The 21,852-nt window shown below is 45.1% G+C and overlaps 1 protein-coding gene across 1 annotated transcript in view; it reads right to left on the bottom strand.

Moving 5' to 3' along the window:
- The window catches only part of RAB22A (RAB22A, member RAS oncogene family), a 52,662-nt gene that overhangs the window by 11,108 nt on the left and 19,702 nt on the right, over nucleotides 1-21,852 (bottom strand). The window contains exons 3-6 of the mRNA XM_030841589.3: nucleotides 10,210-10,291; nucleotides 1,541-1,612; nucleotides 1,343-1,449; nucleotides 593-702 (exon numbers count right to left, since the gene is read on the bottom strand). Coding sequence (XP_030697449.1) covers nucleotides 593-702; nucleotides 1,343-1,449; nucleotides 1,541-1,612; nucleotides 10,210-10,291 — 371 coding nt within the window. The remainder of the gene's footprint in view (nucleotides 1-592; nucleotides 703-1,342; nucleotides 1,450-1,540; nucleotides 1,613-10,209; nucleotides 10,292-21,852) is intronic.

The raw sequence follows: 21,852 nt of genomic DNA, 5'->3' as shown, positions 1-21,852 counted from the left end.
CCCGAGCCTGGAACAGTTCTCAATGAATATACTGATGAATTTGAATGAAATGAATAAACAGATACAATCTGTAGAGGATCCCAAAGGTACGCAGCAGCCTCTCTCCTATCTAGTGTCATCCTATTAACACTACTGGGAAGGGAAAGAGGAGGGGTGGGAAAAAGTGGTCTTACGTTTCACTAGCGAGTGCCTAGTATTAATTTTTGAGGGCTTTCTTATAGTGGAATTACACACGCATTTCATTTCCCTTTATTTATTTTGTTCATTTTCAATGACTGGACAACTAACTGAAACACATTTAAAGAGAGAAAGAGGGAGAGATGACAGCTTCTAGGACCTCTAGGCCCTGCACATTCTTTATTCAGTAGCAACATTCTTTCTAGAAGGGCTACAGTCATCAGGCAGCAGCTCTCCAGCACTTACAGCATGATATGAAAACCCACCGTCACTCTTAAATTCTCAAATCTCATTCCACTGAGAACAGTATCAGAGACTAGACCACTCTACGTAAGGAGAAAATTCTACTTGGCAAGATAATTCTGTTTTAAGTTGCTCTGCACAGAGGAAACCCATAAGGCACAGAGATACTCACTAATTTCTATAAAGAGTTCGTTTATGTTTATCGCGTTTTTTGCGCTGGTCTCTACAAAAATTGCATGGATGGAGTCAGCGTAGTCCTTAGCATCTCTCTCCATGACCTCTCTGGAAGGCAACGAATTGCAAATCAGAAATTCTGCCCATCAAGAGCTTAATGTGATCCCCACCTACCCAGTAATTAACCAGATTTACGATGATAAAGGATGTCAGGAATGGCTGGTGAATGAGCCCTGGCACCGTGGTCCTCCCAATTACACCACTTCTACGGTTAAAGAAAACAGAACAGAACAGAACAGAATAGAACGCGGGACTACTAGCAATGCATCCAATGGAATGGCCAGAGAATCACTGGGGTTTCTTTTCCCCTCAAAGTAGAGCCCTTGCTTGGGGAATCGTGGAAGTGGTCCAGAGAAATTTCCAATAAACGTGCTTTCCTTAAAATATCCTTCCCCATTCAGGTATCCTATGTTATGAGAGCTGAGGGCTACACTAATCCCAGATAATGTCAAGTATGACGCAAATGACGTTTAAATATATTACACACCTGTCTCGATATATACTCTAATTAGCTCCAAATGTCTGAACTCTTAAATTTTAGTTTGAAACTTCAGGACTCCAACCAAACAACAAAAAGGAATTTTTCAATGTCAGAGATAAAATAAAAGCAAGATTCTTACATTGGCTATTGCTCTGTAAGAAAAGGAACACATAATCAGCACTGTAATCTCCTGTTCTAATAACTTACCTTACGTCGATAAGATCACACTTATTTCCTGCAATGGCAACTACAATATTGGGTGGGCCGTGCTGTCGAAGCTCTTTTACCCAATTCTTTAATGTTGAAAATGTCTCCTGTAACACAGAGGAGGAAAGCAACTGGAGATATAAGCAACCAAAACAGAGTTTTCAAAATAGTCTAAAGAAAACGGTATGTAAGTCTTACTTCTTTTGTGATATCATAAACAATTATAGCTGCAGCCGAGCCGCGATAGTACATTGGCGCTAAGGCACGAAACTGCAGAGAAGAGGGAAAAATAAAAAACAAAATTGGGAAAACTGGTTAAATATGTTTTTTACTAGACTTTTAACCCCATTATCCCTGCACAAAAGGTAATCCCTCTCTTAATCCAAAGAAGATGACATGATGTTTTAAAGCAAATGAACCAGTAATTACCAAAGGCAAAACCTTTTAATGTAACACTGAAATGCCTCTCAGAAGGTAGTTTAGAATACATTTTTATAGGAATTAAATATGGTGCTATGAACAATTGTTTCAGCTAAAAAGGCTTTTTAATTGAACTCAATGTTATAATTCCCAAATTCATTTGTTCAATAGTCCTTTAAACGTTGGCTTCCCAAACTATCAAAGAGATAAAAACAATGCTGTAAATAGTTCTCCAGAGAAGTGGCTGCATCTGGGTGTTGCAAAGACAACGCTGTAATCTAAATGCTGATTGTGCCACGGAGATGAGCATACATTTACAGTCACCACTTGCATGAGCCTGAAACTCGCTTTTTTGGTAACTTCCACACATGTGGCAGTTCCCAAATGCAGGTACATATCTCATTTCATTTACATGAATTTAACTCTGTGTGCAGGGCTCCTTCCCACCAATCACCTCCCTGCCCCAATACAATAGGGAGGGAAGAGAAGGAAAGGGAGAATAATAACAATTTCAACAGCGAGGCTGATTTAGTGGGCCATTTCTCGTGATAGAGTGTGAGATGGAAAATGGGAAGCTCTCTCTCCAGTCAACCCTGGTTCCTGGGCATCTGTGTGAGAACCTTGCTCAGTGAATGTGATGCCAGTGTTGAAAGACAAGACTCTTATCTACGCTTGACCTTTGTCTTACACCCTGACTTTGAAACCTGATCCCTACATATGATGTGAGAGATACCACTGGACTCCCCTCTGGGTCTCTGTTCTGTGGCTTCCCCGCAAAACACAGGTAGGAACTGTCATCAGAAGTGAGCATCTGAATACATTCCATATACAGAATTACAGACTCCACAACTTCTTAACCAATGACTTAAACTTTGGCTTTTAAACTTTCATGCTAATTTGAGTTTTATAAATGAAAGTAAAATTATGACTGTAGACTCCATGAGGAAGAGAGCATGTCTGTTTAGTACCCCATTTTATCTCTGGGCCAGGTGCCTGGCACACTGTAGTAAGGCAGAAAGAAGTGGGGAATAAGGGAAAAAGAACTGTTTAGGTGCAGGAGGAGGTCAAACTAAATGCCAAACCCAGATGACCATCCATGTGAAGTTTTACTAGTCTCAGTGCGAAAGATCCCTGCTGCTGGGGTCAAAGCCGGATAACTTCCAATATAATATGTTAAGTTTTAGAGAAGAAAAAAAACCACTAATAATAAAACCTGTAAGCAACTTTAAGGAAACCAGATTATTAGGTAGAAAAGATTCTGGACTGTCTTTCATGCGGTGAGAGTCACAGGAGCAAAGGCAATGATATTAGCTTTCATTTTTGATGCGTTATTCTGGCAACATGCTTTACAAGATTGTTGGTTTTTTGGCTTTGTTTTCTTTGTTTGTTTCTTGCATTTAAATTTGTAAGGTAAAATTCATTTAGAGAAGTGCAAAGATCTTAAGTTTGATAAAAGGTCTTAAGTTTTGGTAAAACAACAAATGTGTATGTGTACAACCACGTAAACACCATCCCACTGAGATATAAAACGTTTGTATCAACATGGAAAGTTCCCTAATGCTCTTCTTTTCACGCCCCTTCTTTATCCTTGAATATCCAAGTCTATTTTATTGATATTGATATAACCACAATGGTTTTCTCTTGCTTAAGATCCGCATAGAATATCCTCTTCCATTCTCTTATTTTCAAGCAATCTCTGGGTTTACATTTAAGGGAATCCTTTTATAACCAGCACATTGTTAGATCCTGACTTTTGATCCAATCTGACAACCTCTGCCTTTTAAGTGGAATGTTTAGTTCCTTTACATTTAATGTACTTACTGATATATTTGGTTTTTACTAATATTAGGTCTACCATTTGCTGTTTGCTTTATATTTGTTCCATTAAAAAAAAGAAAACCCTGTTCTTCCTTTCTTCCCTTCTTTTGCATTAACTATTTTTTAGTATTCAATTTTAACTTATTAACTTGTCCATTGACTTTTCAGTTATACCTTCCTGTATTACTTTTTAAGTGGCTGCTCTTGTAACTACAATATACATTCCTCACAGTTGACGTAGAGTTTAAAATGCACCACCTTGGGCTTCGCTGGTGGCGCAGTGGTTGAGAGTCCGCCTGCCGATGCAGGGGACGCAGGTTCGTGCCCCGGTCCGGGAAGATCCCACATGCCGCGGAGCGGCTGGGCTCGTGAGCCATGGCCGCTGAGCCTGCGCGTCCGGAGCCTGTGCTCCGCAACGGGAGAGGCCACAGTGGTGAGAGGCCCGCGTACCGCAAAAAAAAAAAAAAAAAAAAAAAAAAAGCACCACCTCATGTAAAAGATCAGAACCTTGCAAGATTTGTTTTATCCCACTGTCCTTTGTGCTACTGTCAAATATTTTAAAGCTATGTGATGACCCACACAATCCAATATTATAATTTTTGCATTAAATAGCCAGTCGTCTCTTAAATAAGAAAAAGGACAGATTTTTATATTTACTGTTTCTAGTGGTTATTATTTCTTCCTATGGATCTGAGTTACCATCTAGTGTCATTTCCTCTAGCCCGAGAACCGTTCTGGGACCGCTGCTGCTAAATCCTCTCTGTTTTTCTTCTTCTAACAGTGTCATGACTTTGACTTCATATTTTAAAGATAATTTTGGCACTTTAAAGATACACTGCTCCACTGTCTCCTGGCCTCCACTGACTCCGTGGGAAGCTGGCCCTCATTCATACTGTTGTGTCCCGCACATAATGTGTCTATACTATTATCTCTGGCTGCTTTCAAGATCTGTCTCTTTAACTTTGGTTTTCAGCAGTTTGATTATGATGGAACTAGATGTGGTTTTCTTTGTACCTATGAGTCTGCTAAACTTTTGGATTTGTGAGTTGATATATTCCACAAAATTTGGGAAATTTTCAGCCATTATTTCTCAAAATATCTTGTCTTTCTGTCTCCTTCCCCTCTTTTTACAACTTCTGGGTCTCAAGTTACACATATGTTAGATTGTTTGAATTTGTCCCTATGGTACTAAGACTATGTTCCTATTCTTCCACTCTTTGTTCTTTTGTTTTGTCACTTACCCAGTGGACTTTTCATCTTAAATACTACAGTTTTCAGTTTTAGCATTTCCGTCTGATTATTAGTTGCCATTCTGTGTAAGATTCCCCATCTGTAGTTAAGTAGATTATGACTACTTTTCCTAAAAAAAAAAAAAAAAAAAAAGACTACTTTTCCTTTAAATCGCTGAACATTTCCAAACCATCTGGTTTCCATTATCTTCTCTGAAGAGTGTTAAAACACTGGCTAATCACCCTGAGATTGGTTTTACACATGGTTAGGGTGGGTCTACTTGGGTCTCTACTCTTAAGACATGGCCCTTCAGAAGTTTCAAGGGAAGCCCAACGTGTTTATCAATTCCCTCGAGCAGGGCAGGACTGGACTTTCCTGTGATGAGCAGCAGCTGAATCTCTGCTCTGTCTTGTCACTCCTCCAGCTGTTGGCTTCTGTTGGGTCTCTTAGTGTCGCCCCTGTGCAGTCACAATCTGGGGGTTAAGCAAAGCCTTGAAGGGAATTTACAAGCAGATTTTGGGGGCTTCCCTCCTTGTTGGATCCATCTTTTCTGGGATTTGCCTCCTTCTTTCCCAGCTGCTCTAGCAACCTTAAACTCTGTCCTCAAATACTGCAAGCTAAAAAGACAGCCTTTCTGCGGGAGTCCTAGCTACCCTGTGCTGCATGGTCTGGGGAGCGCCCTCTGGGGAAAAGCCATGAAAATGTGAGTCTCACTCAATGTCGTTCCCTTTTCAGTCCCCAGACTGCATCTGGTTGCTTGGCAGTACCTTCAGAGAGTTGTTTAATGTTCTGTCCAGAGTTTATACATAATAGTTCTCTGTGGGAGGGTTAGTCTGTTACAAGCCACTCTACCATCACTGACACTGAAACTCTTTCCATGTCCTTTTGGTGTAAAGAAAGAAGGCGGCAGCTTAAAAAGAGACTAAAGGGACGTCCGCACAGCTCTGCTCCCAATCTGGCTCTAGACCAGGGGTTGGCAAACTTTTTCTGGAAGGGGCTAGGCAGTAAACATTTGGGCCTTGTGGGTCATATGATCTCTGTCGCAACTCCTCAGCTCCATTACGGAAGCGTGGAAGTAGCCATAGACAATACGTAAACAAATAAGCACGGCTGTGCTCTGATAAAGCGGGAAGCGAGCTGCATGTGGCCTGTGGGCCACAGTGTGGACCCTGGCTCTAGGTATTACGCCACTACACGTTTTCCTGATTTCAGACACGAGAACAACTCTTATGTGGCTCCTGTGACAGTGGATGAGTCCCTGTCTTCCTGGTGCTCTGCCCTCTAGAAACAGCCATTAGGAGAAACCACAGTAAGATTCAGGGACATAAACCTTCAAGGACTGGATGCAGTGTCTATTAGACTTTGGTTAGAAGCTTTCTTTTACATGATCACAGACAGATGGCAAGTAATTGAAATGCTGCTGCTACAGTTACGGTGCATTTCCGACATGGACTTGAGGTGCATGTCTGAGCAGGGGCTGGGTCTGTCTCCATGCTTCTGCAGGAGTCCCTGTTAGTGAAGGGTGATTGGTGGGAAAAGATCACTTAAAACGAATTCATTTAGGATAGCAAATAGGAATGAAAAGGTTTGACAAAGGCTCTATCTTGAGAAAAAAAATTATGAAAACGAGTTTCATTTTATCTGATATTAGAAAAAACTTAGGTTTATTATTGCAACCAGGAGCTAGTTTCCTGAATGAACACTGAGTCAGAGTTGATCGTAACTTGACTGTGATTCTTTTGATAAAACCATATGCTGGCACAATATGATATCTATCTTTCATTTCATGTTTGCCCTTCCTAGTCCTATCATAAAAAAGGAATTTTTACAAGATATCTGAGGACTCCAACAGTTTTCCCCAGGCCTCTCAACCTTCTGATACACAAATCATTACCTTCTGAAGCACTTATGTCATCATTCTGATCAGCAGTGCTCTCCTCACTTAATGTAACAAACCCCTCACCGTCCATGGCTTTGCATGACATCTGCGAAGTGCTCCAAAATCACTTTCATTGACTTAATGAAATTACTTTGCAACCAACTGTCACTGGACCATCAGAAAGATGACCCATCTGTGAAAACGCGAGGGTTAAGTGGGGAGGATGTTTGAATGGTCAGTTCATCATAAAGGGGTGCCATTTTACGATGACTTTTGGTTCCATAATAAATGTCATTACTACAGAGAGCTGAATAATAAATATGCAAATATCGGAAGTGTATAATTTGAGGCATGCAATACTCACACGGCGAAACTAGGCAGAGGATCTGTTCCTCCTCACCTGTGCCGAAGTAGGGCTGACAATCAACTGATCTAAATCCACTGGCATCAATACTGTGTGCCAGGGGCTGAGCGCACAGACATGAGGACGGTCCCTGCCCCCAAGGAGCTCACAGTCTAACAGAAGATAAACAAGTAAGGAACCGGGGGACAATCCCACGGATGTGGGCAATCGCAAAGACTGTTCAGGATCCCAAGAGATACACTAAAGAGTTCAGCTGCTAACTGGTCCTCCCAATATCTGAGCGTCAACCCCAGGTCAGGCTCTGTGCTGGGCCCTGGGAATACAACCCCGTGGTCCCGGCTCTCACAGTTTACAGTCTGTGGGGACAGCCTGTCAGGAAGAGTGTGTAGACAGATATCTAATTACAACTTGGAATGAGGGTCCTGAGGGAAATGAATAAAGGACAGTGACGGAGAATGAGCTGGGGTCATGCTTAGGTGCAGAGGGGTTAGGGAAAACTGTGACGGTGTGACACTGAACTTGAGACGAAAAGGCTGGTAAGGAGCCAGCTGGCCAGGCTCCGAGTAGAGGGAAGAGAGAGTTCCAGTACGAGAAACAGCGTGTGTGAAGGCCTGGTTCTGGAGAGTCTGAGGAACTGAGCGGAGGCAGTGGGCTGGAGCTCAGCGGGTGAGAGCGTGGACGGACCGGGAGGGCCCTGGAGAACAGGTGGAACAGGCCATGCAGGGCTGTGCAGGCCAGTGGGCAGGGCGTGGCTCCCAGGAGAGGGGCAGTGGGCAGTCACTGAAGGGCAGTAAGTGGGAGGATAAGGTACTAAGTGGGGCTGGGAAGGGGGTAGGCAGGCAGACCAGTTCAAAGGTGAAAGGAATTCTCAGGTGAGAGTTAAAGGTGGTGGAGAGCAGAGAGCTGGCAGTGGAGACAGGGAGAACCGAGCGGATCTGAGGTGCATTGAGAAGCCGGAGCTGTCGGGACATGCGGTCTCGCCGACGTGGCAGGCTGACGGGGAGGGGGTCAAGGAGAGCCTCCGCGTTCACGCCTGAGCACAGCGGGCACGTGGCCACCTGAGGACTGCACGGGTGGTGAGGAAAGCTCCCTGGGCGACATGAGACGCGAGCTCTGAAGGCTGAGCATGGCGCTCTCTAGGCTAACGGTGGGAGGGAGGGTATTCTGAGCAGAGGGAACGGCAAGTCATGGGTATGAGGGTGTGGACTGGCCTGGCGCACTGCAGAAGCCTATGCAGTTTGGTCTTGGAGGATGAACTGGTGGAAGGAGGTGAAGGTGGAGAGTCAGGCCGAGGTTGGCATGGTCCGGGCCCTAAAGGCCGTGCCCAGGACAAGCGGGAAGGACAAGCTCACACATGCGCCCTGGAGGATCCTCACAGCATTTCAAACAGTCTGTGATTAGCTGTCAGATGCTTCGCTCTTCTTAAACCCTGTGATCCGGCAACAACCAGCTGGCGTGAGGGCTCACTGCAGGCACCCCTCTCCTGAGGGTCTCCTCGGCGCGGGGCTCTGATGGGCGGGCCTTCCAGGCCCACTGGGCTCATCTACATTCCCTGCGCGAGCCCCTGGATGGTTCAGTGATCTAGCTCCAGGTAGGGGTGAGGCAGATTTGCATCTCAGGGCAACTATTCTTGGTGCAGAATCAATTAGAAATGGGGAAACGAGAGGCATGCAGACCAGCTAATTACAAAACTTCACAGAATCCTGCTTTTATGGTAGCAGTAAGAGAGAGGCATAAACCCTTGTGTTGTTCTTTTTTTATGTTCTGGAAAGATGTTACATATCACCATGTCTACCAGGACGGGCTCTGATTCAAAGCATAATGGAATCTATATCATAGCATGTGCTTTATAATGAGGGTTTCGCTGTGTCATCAAATATATGGGAGGGGGTAACCGAAACTTGGGATTCAGTGAAAGGGCACATATATTACTTGTACGAAGAGCCACGAGTTCGTGGCTAATAGGCTAGATGCCAGGGCTGTGGCAATGGATATATTCAGGAACACTGTGTGGCAAGCAGCCCTTCTGAAGGACAGCAGAGTGACGGTTAGCAAAAGCCTATCCCCACTGGAGACGCACAGCCCAAACAACATAGGAGCAGCGGGGACCGGAGACTTAGCAGATGCATCTAAGATGAGGAAATGGACACAAGGTGTGATATCCAGCATTAAAAAAACAGAAGAAACCAAACAGAGCAAACTTCAGACATTAAATCTGTACAAAATGTATGCTGTCTACGTCTAGGACAACAGTAATGGTTTGTTGGGTTTTCCTCCACGTGTCTGTGATGATTCTTGTCAGGTTTTATACCATTTGCGGTATCTATGACGTCTCAGATAAGACTGTGAGGACAGACTATGTCTCCTGATTACTTCTTCTATAAGAGCTTAAGGTAGCACTGTGTATCCATCACATGTTCTTGTTTTGATAATACTGTTTGAAAACAAAAGTAAACAGCAGCTGAATAATGGGGTAGCTGCCAGACACACCTCAACAGGGAAATGAAACTCCGGGCCCAGAGGGAAAATGAGGTGGCAGCAGCGTCTGGTCCCCTCCCCGCCTTCCCACCCCGTCCGATTTGGGCGGGCTTTGCCAAATGCCATTCTGCACGGTGATGCCGCGCTCCCGGCCCCAGCTCTGGTCCAGGCCCTTCCTGAGGCAGACGACCACCCTGGACAACTTCATCATCAGGCGTTTATTAAGCACCTATCGCACGGCACTGTGTTAGCTCATCCATTTCACTTAAATCTCAAACTTTATATGCTGTAAAGTTCCCTCCTTAGCTTTTAAAAGGCGACTATAAATGAGATGTGCTTAACTCTCCCTTTCTACCATTAATTCTTTTATATCTTTGCTAGAGGATGGAGCCCAAATTACACACAATACTCTGAGCAGGGTTTTATCAGACCTGTTACTCAGCGTTTAATTGAAGACACTAAAAAGTATAAAAATGTCCTCAGTGCCCATATCACTTTCCCCATCGGTGGACTCTGTGGTTCTAATTGAAAAGAAAAAGGCTGGCCCCCGCAAATGGAAAGACGTGTCTCCAGCGCAGAGAAGCGAGGTGAGCGACGTGAAATGACAGGAACCGGCGGTTCTGTTGGAGCTTTAATTTGGGCCTCAGAAAAACACAGAGCGAATTAAAGATGACTTACTCGTTCTTGTCCAGCCGTGTCCCAGATTAGGAATTTATGCAGCTCATTCTGGTACTGGACGGTCTTGGTCATAAAAGATGCCCTGTAAAGAGAGACCTAAATGATCAGAACACAATTATTTAGCGCGCATCGCCAGCCCCAGCGGGAACCACCACCTCGACTTCACGTTCAAACTCCTGCTCCACGCTACATGCTAATCGGGGTCCTCTCTGGAGTATTTACGAGCTGCTCAGATGCTGGCTGCATATTCTGTGTCAAAATAAAGTGTCAGGCATATCTGCCCAACACAAAGGAAGGGTTCTTTGGCTTGTGGCTGCCTGAGCTCCATATCAAAAGAACCAAGAGATAATTTGATAATCCAGATATTAGCCTCCCTTGTAATATACAGAAGCTGTTCTTTAAAAAGATGGCACCATGGGAAAACTTTTGTAAAAAAAACTGTGTCCAGGAAATCAGTGTGCTTATAAGCATTAGGCCATTTAGGTCTGTCCTCACCCATGCCTAAACCACATGACCACATACAGAGCTAGTGTAACACTAGAGTTAATAAAACTAAGATGCCAAACAAGAAGCAGGAAGACAGCTGGTACCTCTGTGTTTCAGCAACAAAGCAGTCCCTGGGTGGTCCTGATGGGCCACATCAGGCCTCAGGGGCCGCCCCAGCCCTCCATGGGGAAAGGAATGCTGATGTGCTCTCTGTGAGGTGCCACTCTGCCCAGAGGCCCGTGAAGGCAGGGGCTGGGGGTGTCTCATGCTTTCTGGAGAATCTGTGAGGGGCTGTGGTGGCCCAGAACACACGCCTGGACCCTCTAGGGGCTCCTGGCTAAAGGTTCAGAAGTCCTGCCCTGGGCCTGTGCTCGGCTCCAATGCTACCCTCTCCTCCCCATCTCACCCAGGAAGCTCCCTCCTGGGAAGCCCTTTCTCTCCCAGTCTCCTCAGTGCATCCGAGTCTGGCTCAAGAACCCAGAGATGATTATGTCTTCCTTCCCACTGAATAAGCCTTCTGGGGCCGAGGGTCAAGTTGTACTCTTGGAGTCATAGCCTAATCATCCTAATCAGACAACCAACTCGATGGCTAGACATTTTCAAATGTGCTGGATCTGAAATATCCTTGAGATTCAAGTTACAGATACATAATTTTCAAGAAAGTTCAAGCTGAAATCGATAGAATGACTTTCTGAAGTATTACTGAGCTTAGATAAGTATCAGAATCCTAGGTTTAAAAACTTAAACTCTGATACAATGAATTCCTAGTAATATTTATATAAATTTATGGTTTAGCAAGCAGCCACCAAAGCAGTGACTGTGATGAGGAAGGGGGAGTGAGCCGGGAAGCAAGATCACATTTATTGGGCCGCGGCTACTTGGTATCTCCTTAACGGACGTTTACCCCGTGCTGTCCTTAGTAAAGTGCTTTAGGCACAGAAGGTGCTCAATAAATGCTTATCATGTCAAGAACTTCTGGCAACTCAGCATGATTAAATCAAGATATGCACCATGATTTCTCACTTTAGGAAAGATCTAAGCATTCAAAAAGCCTTATTTATTGTGAAGATTAAATGATATGATGTATGTGAAAGCGCTTTGCAAATTGTAAAGTATTATCCCTATACAAAATATTATTACTATTGTTATTATTGTTATTTAAAGGCAGCTGCAGGAAATGTTTTAGTTTAGACTCTGCAATTAGTCCTAAGAGCATGCAACTCAACTCTCCATCAATTATGGCTGTGGTGTTAGCTGTAAGAGTGACAACAGACACCTGTTAACAGAGCCACTGCATCCAGCACATCCAACAAGAGAAGAACAAGAGAGAAATATGCTTTAAGTAGAGAAAAAGCTGAGAAAGATATATACAACAATGAAAAGGAAATGTTTCATTATTAGATCTGAATTCACTGAAATCCAACCAACCTGCCAACCGTTTCCCTTGTAATGAAAGCACAGATTCATTACTCAGACAGGAGGAGAAAAGACAAAATGGCAGCTGCAATGTAATGCAGGGATCTAAAAGGATTAACCCTAACTTCCTGTCTGCGACCCACGGCCATCCTTCCACCTCTCCCCCATGGTCGCTCTCAAGACAACTCCTTCCCATCTGCACTGAGGTCCTGTCGTGTCCAAAGCTCTCTCCTTAGGTCTCCTTGGATCTACACATCTGTTGGCCTCTTGTCCTTTTATCGCCAGCATCACTCGCCATACTGTGCCAGTTCTTTAGGAATCTTGCCTGTCCTTCTGTCTCAACTACCTGGAAAAGCCTCTCTCCCTGATTCCTCTGCAGAGAGGTGGGGTGGCTGCCTTGCTGGAAGAAAGTCACAGAGCTGTGAGGACCGGTGTGAAGACTGTCCTACTTCAGCTGAACCCGCCCAGGCCTCTCATTCCACATAGCAACGATCCCACACTCCTACGACTTTTTTCCAGCTCCCAACCACTGCCCGAGACCCCTCTTTCCTGGGCAACAGCTTGTTTCGGCCTTCTCAGAGAAGACAGAGGTTATAAGCCCAAAGTTTCCCCACATGTTCCCCCATCAACCATCCCAACTTGAGAATAAGCACACTTCCATTCACACCAGCTATGATTTCCACTTTTCTGCCTCTGCTGAGTCAGAGATGTCTTGTCTTTGATTCACCCATCATCACTGCTCTCATCATGATCCCAGCACACCCTGCCTGGGCCACTGCAATCATCAAACTGGTCTCCTCCTCCCAGACTCAAATCCTCCCAATTGCTCTGTTTCTACCTTCATGATGACTGTTCCTTTTCCTTGAATGCTTTCCTCCCTGGCCAAATGCTCCTCAGGTTTTAGGTCTTAGCTCAGCTGCCAACAATCACAAAAATCTGTGTGGTCCACCCAAGCCAGGCAGCTTTGCACCCCAACTTCACCCTGCAACACACACATCATCCCATTTGTCTTCAGGGCATCTGCTACAAGGTCTGTATGATATCTGCCTGGCTTATTTATTTATCTATTTTTAAATTTACCTGTTCAATGCCTAACTCACCCATGAGAAATGTAAGCGCCACGAAGGTAGGGACCTTGTTGTACGTCTTTCCCTGTAATAGGCGTATCTTCCTCATCTCCCTCCTTGCTATCCTGGAATTCTGACAAAGCATTTACCATGTGCCATAAGCCACTTCGCCTTCCATGACGCCCACAGCTCCAGGGAGTCTCGGCCAAGCACTCCCCAAATCATAAAGTGAGAAGTGCTTCTGGAGCACAGAGAGCTGAGATCAGAGGAGCCTTGGGGGCTCTTGAGCCAGGGGGGTGGCCTCTGGGGGTGGGGGTGGGTGCCACCAGCAGGGCTGACCACGCCCAGGGAAGTCCTCACGACCTGCTGCTGCTTGGCCGCCAGCTCTCACCTCCAGGCCAGCCAACAGGCACTGGGAGACAGCCAGGTGTCTTGAGCAGTGCCCAACTCCCGTGTCCCTCCGTTGCCCAGACTTCCAGAGCCATGCTAAGGAAGAGGCTGTGGCACTCACAGCTGAAGCAGGAGTGCCTCCCCAACCGCCGGGTCTCAGCTCAGGTGGCTGTGGCGTGACCACCACGCCTCCCTGTCCTCTCCTCCCCGAGCCCCGTGACGCCTCTTTACTGCAACAGGTATCTCTGTTGATCTTTGAGAACCTGAGATCTTGGCCTCTCACACCTGTAAGGACATTTCCTCCCCTACACAGTGACAACACCCTGACTCGGGCCAAACACGGCAGGGGGTGATGCCCACTGTCTCTCCCGGGTGGTCCCTGCGTGCTGGCCGGCCCTGGGCAGGAGGCCTCCCGCACGGCTCACCAGAGTGAATCCTGTCCCACAGCTTTAGGCTTTCATCCGTGGGGGACAGCGCTTTTCTAAATCTGACCGCCTTCAGCTCAGCTCCACAATCTAGACACTTCATTCCCATCTCACACATGATGCGGTGAAGACGGGGCTTATTTCCACTCCACTCTCACAACAGTCTCCAATTCCAAGTTCTCAATCAGAACATGGTGTCTGCCTTCCACGGAACAGACACTGGTCTGCAACTCTTCTTTGTCCTTTGTTACTTCCATCCACTCTGAGAGAACTGTCTGGTTCTTCATTTTACATTTAATCTGCATTTGAACCTCAACCCCTGAAATAAATTCATAAATTGGACCCTACTCTTCGAGCGGGACCACTACAATTTCTCCCTCCCATCATGACTCCAACTCCAGGATCACTCCTTTAACGTTCAAGTTAAACGATGCGGACGGTATGATAGCTTCAGTAGCTTGCTTTTTGAAAAGCAGGCGATGGCTTCCTGCATCCAAACGATACGTTCTTGTTTTCCAGCCTGCCATTTACTTGTCTGATAACCTTATTCTTCACTGCTAAACCATCTCTCCTCACTCTGCCTACGCAGATCTTATTACCTTTTAAATCTAAGATCCCTACTAGCATTATTTCCTAAAGCTAGAATGCCTTTCATATACCTCTCCATTTTTCATGACATTCTAAAAATATGACTTTCATGGGCACCAAGTAGTCATGATCTTTGGTAGGAGCACGTGTTCCCAATGAAAGTACCTGCTACAAGGTGTTTTAAAAATGCCTTTCCTCTAACTGCAGTAGGCTTGTTCGGCTCTCTCAGAACACAGGTGTGCTCTGCATCACACTCCAGTACCTCCAAGCCCTTTCCTTGGAATGACACATGGATGCTGCCATCCCCATAATGGTCTGTGGTGCCTTGTAAGGAAGGCTTTGAGTGTCCAGAACCTCAGCTCCTCATGTAGGTTCCACAGTCACATGCATCTTTAAACTCTACCATCTCTCAGAGATCTAAGGTCTGACGTGCCATTTCGTACCACTCTGCACAGGGCTGTTGTCTAGGCAGCCCTGCCCACCTGAACCAGAGCGGTGGGTGCACACGAGACGGCTAGGCCACAGGTTCACGATCACCCTAAGCAAGTTCTCTAGTACTTTCTACATTTTTGTCATTCTAAAAACTTTTGCAAAAATATTTAAAATCAAGGAAAACATTACTTTAAACCTAAAGACAATTAGACTTAATAACAAAGAGTGTAGCCTAAGTTTGTCAAGAATAACTTACACAACGGAAAAACTTTTCACAACATAAACAATAAAATCAACAACAAGAGGGATGCAGCTAGCTGCCCTGAGTGGCCGTGATGGTCAGGTGCTCTTCTCGTCCTTCACGCGTGTGACCCCATTTAGTCCTTGCTGGTAGCCTCTGGGTTGGGTTCGATTCGTCAGCACCATTTTGCAGACAAGGCATGGAGGGGCGGAGCAAGTGAGTGGCACAGCTGGGAACCTCACCAGGTGGCTGGGCCCTGAGCCTGGCCTGGGAACCGCAGCACCGCAGGGCCGTCGTGCACTGGGTGGTCGACTCCCTCAAACACATGCCTTCTTCTGTCCGGCAGGAAGTCTGGGCAGGCAGGAAGGCTGCAACCCCACCCCTGCCCCCAGGAGGCTCACAGGGAGAGGACTGGTCAGATGACAGATAATTATAAGGCAGATACTCAACGAGATACTGAAGGATGGACAGAGAGTTGCGGGAGCACAGAGGTAAAGCCACATCTGAGTTCCCAGGAGAAGGGTGACTCCAGGTGTGGGAGGATGGATAACACCCCTCAAGAGGATGTCCACACCCCAACCCTAGAACCTGTGAATAAGTTACTTTCCATGGCAAAAGGGGCCTTACAGACGCGATTAGGTTAAGAATCTTGCAATGGGGTGAGGATGCTGGATTATCAGATGGGCCCAATGTAATCACAAGGGTCCTTAGAAGGAGACGAGGAGAAGCTGGAGCCAGAGAAGGTGATGTAAGATGCAAGTGGAGACCAGGATAATGTGCCCTGAAGATGGGTGAAAGGCATCTTCCGGGAAACTGCTCCCTTCCCCTGTGTTGTGAGGCGCTCTCCTGCACGGGAGCTTGTTTTCCAGAGGGTGCTGGGCTCGAAGTGGCCAAGGTCCCACCCCACTGGCCTGGTTTCCCAGGGTCCTCACGTAGGGGAGGAGAGCCATGCCCTGCTTCCTTTCCCATCCTTCTGGATTTGTTACTATTTTGCGTTCTTAACACCTGCCAATAAAGACTGTCTACACTGAAAAAAAAAGAAAGCACCCGGGAGAGCAGCGGTGCCAGGTATGGGAGGCTGGAAGAAAGGCAGCCCCGAGAAGCTGCAAAAGGCAAGGAAGACAATTCCCTCCTCAGAGCCTCTGGGGGAGGGAACCAGCTCTGCCAATACCCTGACTTTAAGCCAGTGCAACTGATTTCAGACTTCTGACTTCCAGAACTATAAGACAATAAACTTGCGCTCTTGCAAGTGACATTTGCTATATTTTGTTACAGCAGCAATAGGAAACTAATACACTAGGGAGGACTTCACGAGAAGAGCTGAAGTTGGAGCTGAACCCCGCTGAACCCTCCTTCAGGAGAGAGTTTGCCCAGCAGAGGCCCAGCAACAGGACCTAAGGTGGGGGGATCACATTCTATAAAGAGAAACAGCAGGAACAAAAGCACAGAATGGTGAATGTGCAAGACGAATCCAAGTGGTTCTGCAGAGTGAGCCTGGGTGGGGTGGGGTGGCCAGCACATTCAGGTAACCACAGAAAAGGCTGCAGGCAGGGCGCGGACAGACAGGTGGTGAAGGTCAATGAGACGCTGCATCTTCAAACCAATGAGTGTCTGCTCTGCGTGAGGCCCTGTTTCCTGTATGTCAGCATCTCCCGAAGGCCAGGGCCTCACTGTCACCATTTCTGCCATATCCATGTTCCATCTGTTTTACTTACTACTGAATATTGTAAAAAATCATTCTATTTTTTTTAACTTAAACTTCTCTGAGCAATAATATTGGTAAAATTAAAATCCAGCAGGATTCATGGACTAGTTTATTTTTTCTAACAGACCATAAAATACTTAACAATATAAATTTAAAACGACCACCTGTGCACCATGTGAAGTCATTTGGAGGATGGTGTTTGGGGAAAGACGGCTGAAAGTGGGAGGAGCCCCTGAGGGGGGAGGAAGGCATAGTGTTATCAGACCTGTTTGAAAGCTGAATTCTGGAAGCAACAGGCCTTTGGGGCCCTTCTGCCAGATACCAAGCCCTTAATAACCCATGGATGAGTGAGATGGATGGCTATTTTTAAGGACCTTACAGGGCAGAAGTGGAAATGGATTTCTAGGCAAAACCTGGGGAATACTAAGCACCGTGAGAGCTTGGACCAGATGGAGGGAACGGGACACAAAAGGGAAACAGGGAAGGAATCGAGCTAGGAGGCCCTGAAACAATCCTGGAGAAAGATGGCAACTATGTGTGTGATGAGCTATTTCAGTCATTTCCAAATTGTTATTATATCATTAATTTTTGGAATAGGTAATGCACTCGTACGCTTCATGACCCAGAATGTACAGAACAGGTATACTGGCCTGAAATGTCTCCCTCGCACCCCTCTCTCCCAGCCATTCAATTCCTCTCCCTGGAAACTATCTCATCCGTTTCTTAGGTTTCCTTTCAGATATACCTGCGGTTTATACAAGCATATATGCATACAGTTTCCCCTGCATCCTCTTTTATTAATTAACCCAGATGGTAGAATATAGTACGTCTCTTTGATTTTTTTCACTCTACACTACACCTAGGAGGTCATCCAATATAAGTACATAAAGTTTTCTCAAGCTGGCCTTTTCCCCTTCATCATATTATATCAAGTGATTACACTATAAACAATAGAATCAGCCCCCTGCTAATCCACAACGCTGCAAGGACTAACCTTGCATAGTTACTAACCTTGTTGTTTGGAACTTCTGTGAGTTTATCTGAAGGATAAAGCCCTAGAAGTAGAATTTCTGGGCAAGGATCTGAGACAACAGCATTCTCACTAGGAGTGCAGGCTTTTCGGCCAGACTACCCAGCTCTGTTTATTAGTTTTGCCACCAACTGGGCAAGTCAATTAACCTTTCTTTGCCTCAGTTCTCTCATTTGAAAACTAGGAATACCTTCAGTACCTATAACACAGGGCTTTAAAGCGTTATATATATATAAATATATATGCACATTTTACCGAAGTATAACTAACGAACAATAAAATGAAGCATATGGTTTGACATTTCATATTCTCGTGTAACTACTGCCCCAAAAAAGATAAAGAACATTTCTATAACCCCCAAAGTTTCCTTAGTTAAGGAAAGTTTGCCCATTTCTAGTTAAGTCTTGTACCTACCCCAGGCAAAACCTTTTGACTCCTACTTCATAGATGAGTTTTGACTGTCCTTGGATTTCATAGAAAGTATATACTCTTGTGTCTGGCATCTTTCATTTAATGACGTTTTTGAAAGGAATCTATATTATTTGACAGCTAATTCTTCTGTTATTACTGTATGGTATTCCACTGTATGAATATATCAGACTTTGCCCATGATTATGTCAAGGGATATTTGGGTTGTTTCAAGCTTTTGGCTATTATGAATAAGGCATTTTTTTTACAAGTCTTTCTCTAAACATATATTTTAATTTCTCTTGGGTGAATACCTAAGGGTAGAAGTGCTGAGTCATAAGTTAGATATACGTTTAACTTAATACGAAAATAGAGCACAGTCCTCCGAAGCAGTCACACTGTTTCCTACTCCCCTCAGAAATGGATCCCGTTCTAGCTGCTCCACATTCTCACCAGCATTTTGGCTGTTATGCTTTAATGTCAGCCATGCCTTATGACAAGGCAAGGATGTCCACTCTCACCACTTGTATTCGACACTGTATTGGAGGATTGAGTCAATAATATAAGGAAAAAAAAGCACCAAGACTGTAAAAACAGTAAAACTGTCACAGAGACCATATTTATAGACCTCAATATAGTGTATGTAGAAATGCACAATGTCCTGTGGAGTCTATAAAATACGTGAACGCTAGAAATAAGAAAATTGACATTCAATGTAATTATTTCCATGACTGGTTTTAAGTTTCTCATTTTGGCATTTGTTTGTTGTTTCTCTGCTCCTCCTTTTCTGTCTTCTTTTGGATAAATCACACTTTTTTCTGTATTCTATTTTTTCTCTTGTATTGACTTTTCAGCGATACCCCTTTGTGTGTGCCTATTTTTTCCAATGTTTCTCTAGAGTTTACAATATGAATCTTTAAATTTCAGTCTATTTCCACATAATATGGTGCTACTTCATGAACAATGGAAGATATACAACAATCTAATTTCATGTATTCCTCTCCCACCCATTGTGCTCGTTGCCTTATATTTAGCTTCTTCAAATGTTATAAACACAGTAATACAATTGTTATTTTTGTTTTAAAAGCCAACAGTCTTCTTAGAATTTCATTTAGTATCTTTCATGATATGGGTCTGCTGTAGGCAAATTCTCTCAGCTTTTGCCTGCAAATATCTTTAATTTACCTTCACTTTTGAAGAAAATTTTTGCTAGATATAGAATTCATGCTTGGCAGGTCCCTGCCCCACCTTTACTTACTGTGTTGAAGATGCCATGTCATTATCTTCTGACCTCCAGTGTTTGTTTAGAAGTCGGTGACAATTCTTATCACTGTTCTTCAGTATACAATGTGTTTTTTAATGCCCTTCTGATTGCTTTTAAGATCAACTCTTTTGTATTTATTCTGATTGGCGTTTGGAGATATTCTTGGATTTGTGTATTGATCACGTTCATCAGTTTTGGAAAGTTCTTGTCCTTTATGTCTTGAATTATATTTTTGTGCCATTCTTTTTCTCCTTTCTTTCTGGGATGCCAGTGATGTGTATGTGAGTGTGGCATAATAAGAAATATATATTTGGTCTTTGTTCCCAGGCTCTGACACAGGGCTCTTAAATCTCTTGGAATATCCTGAGTGAGTGTCTTTTGTTCAGATGAGGTGAATCCTGGCAGGTCTCTAGATAGCTCCAGATTGTGGGGTGGGAGGGCGGGTTGCCAGAAAAGACCAGATCTTGATAAGGGGGTTGGAACTTTCGGCCCTACCCTCCATCCTCTGGGGAGGGAGGAGGAGCTGGAGACTGAGTTAATCTCAATGGCCAATGATTTCGTCAGTCATGCCTAGCAATCGAGCCTCCATAAACATAAAAAGTCCTTAACAATGGGGTTTGAAGAGTTTCTGGATTGGTGGCATCCCCCCAACTCCACAGGACAGAAGCTCCTGTGCTTGGGACGCTTCCAGCACTACAGACCTCTCTGTCTCACTCTTCATTTGTATACTTTATAATAAACCAGTAAATGTAAGTAAAGTATGTTCCCGAGTTCTGTGAGCTATTCTAGCAAATTATCAAACCTCAAAGGGGTGGAGGGGTATGTGTGTGTGTGTGTGGGAGTCTCAACTTTGTAGCCACGTCAGACAGAAGTGTGGGTGCCCTGGGCACGTGACACTGGACTGGCACCAGGAGAGCCAGCAGTCTCGTGGGACTGAGGTGTGAACCTGTGGAGTCTGACACAACTCTGGGGAGGTAGTGTCAGAAACGAACTGGACTGAAGGATGTCCAGTGGTTGTCTGGAGAGTTGGAGAGTTGATTGTTGGTGTGGAAAAAACCACACATTTGGTGGAAGAGGTGTCATGAGTAAAAAGTTACAGTGAAACTGCCTTGATATTGTCCTACAGATTCCAGACGTCTTTTTGTTGTTGTTGTTAACTCTTTTCTTCCCCTTGTGGTTCAGTCTACTGACCTGACTTTAAATACAACTTTTATTAGATCAGCTGAATGGCTGACCGGCCACAGCAGAGGAAGGATCGGCAAACATGATCAGGATTTTGAGGAGTTCTCTTGGCCTTCCAGCTCCCTGCCTGGATCCCTGTGCCCTGGCTGCTGTCACCCTACGTCCAGTGAAGGCGGGGACTCCCTCAGAGATGTTTCTCTGGGCTCACCAGCTGCCTCAAGTCTCCGCAGTTGACAGCCTGAGGGCCCCGTCTACGGCAGCTTCTCCCTGTCCCTGTCTCTGCAGGGAAGGAGGGCAGCCATGGATCACTTCTCTCTTGTGAGTGGCTTGTCACTTTCTGAAGTTTAGTTCATTTAGGTTACTTTGTGAGCTGAGATGTCTAATGGGCTTTTAAAAATTTATCTTGCTGGTATTGTTTATTTTTGGATGAGAATTTTGTGACTTTTTATATCTGGATGGTAAGCACACAGGGTTGTTTTAAGGATTAAGTTACCGTATTTGAAGTATGAAGTATGAGCAACATTATCACTACAGCTTGGAGCTTGGAGTGGTTGTATCAATTCACACTCAGTGGTGGACGCACTGACAAGGAGGATGAGGTCTTTGGGACGAAAGGTGGAGAGAGGAGTTCAGGGGCAGATATGTGATGTCCCAGGCGTGTCTGCAGTGACACAGCAGTCATCTGCAGTCGCTGGAGAAAGGTGGCTCTCAAGGCTGTGACGGTGAATGAAATCACCTGGGCCAAGACCCAGGGCCATGGCAGAAATCTTCCCTGCTTCCACATTTTAGGGGTGGACACCAAGGCCAAGAAACAGAAAAAGGAGGACTATCCCAAGAGGTAGGAAGGAGGAGAATCAGAACTGTATCCCAGGGACTTCCCTGGTGGCGTGGTGGTTAAGAATCCGCCTGCCAATGCAGGGGACATAGGTTCGAGCCCTGGTCCAGGAAGATCCCACGTACCATGGAGCAACTAAGCCCATGCGCCACAACTACCGAGCCTGAGCCCTAC

The sequence above is a fragment of the Globicephala melas genome, chromosome 15, assembly GCF_963455315.2.
Source record: "Globicephala melas chromosome 15, mGloMel1.2, whole genome shotgun sequence".
Lineage (NCBI taxonomy): Eukaryota > Metazoa > Chordata > Mammalia > Artiodactyla > Delphinidae > Globicephala > Globicephala melas.
This window is presented reverse-complemented; position numbering and strand designations above follow the sequence as displayed.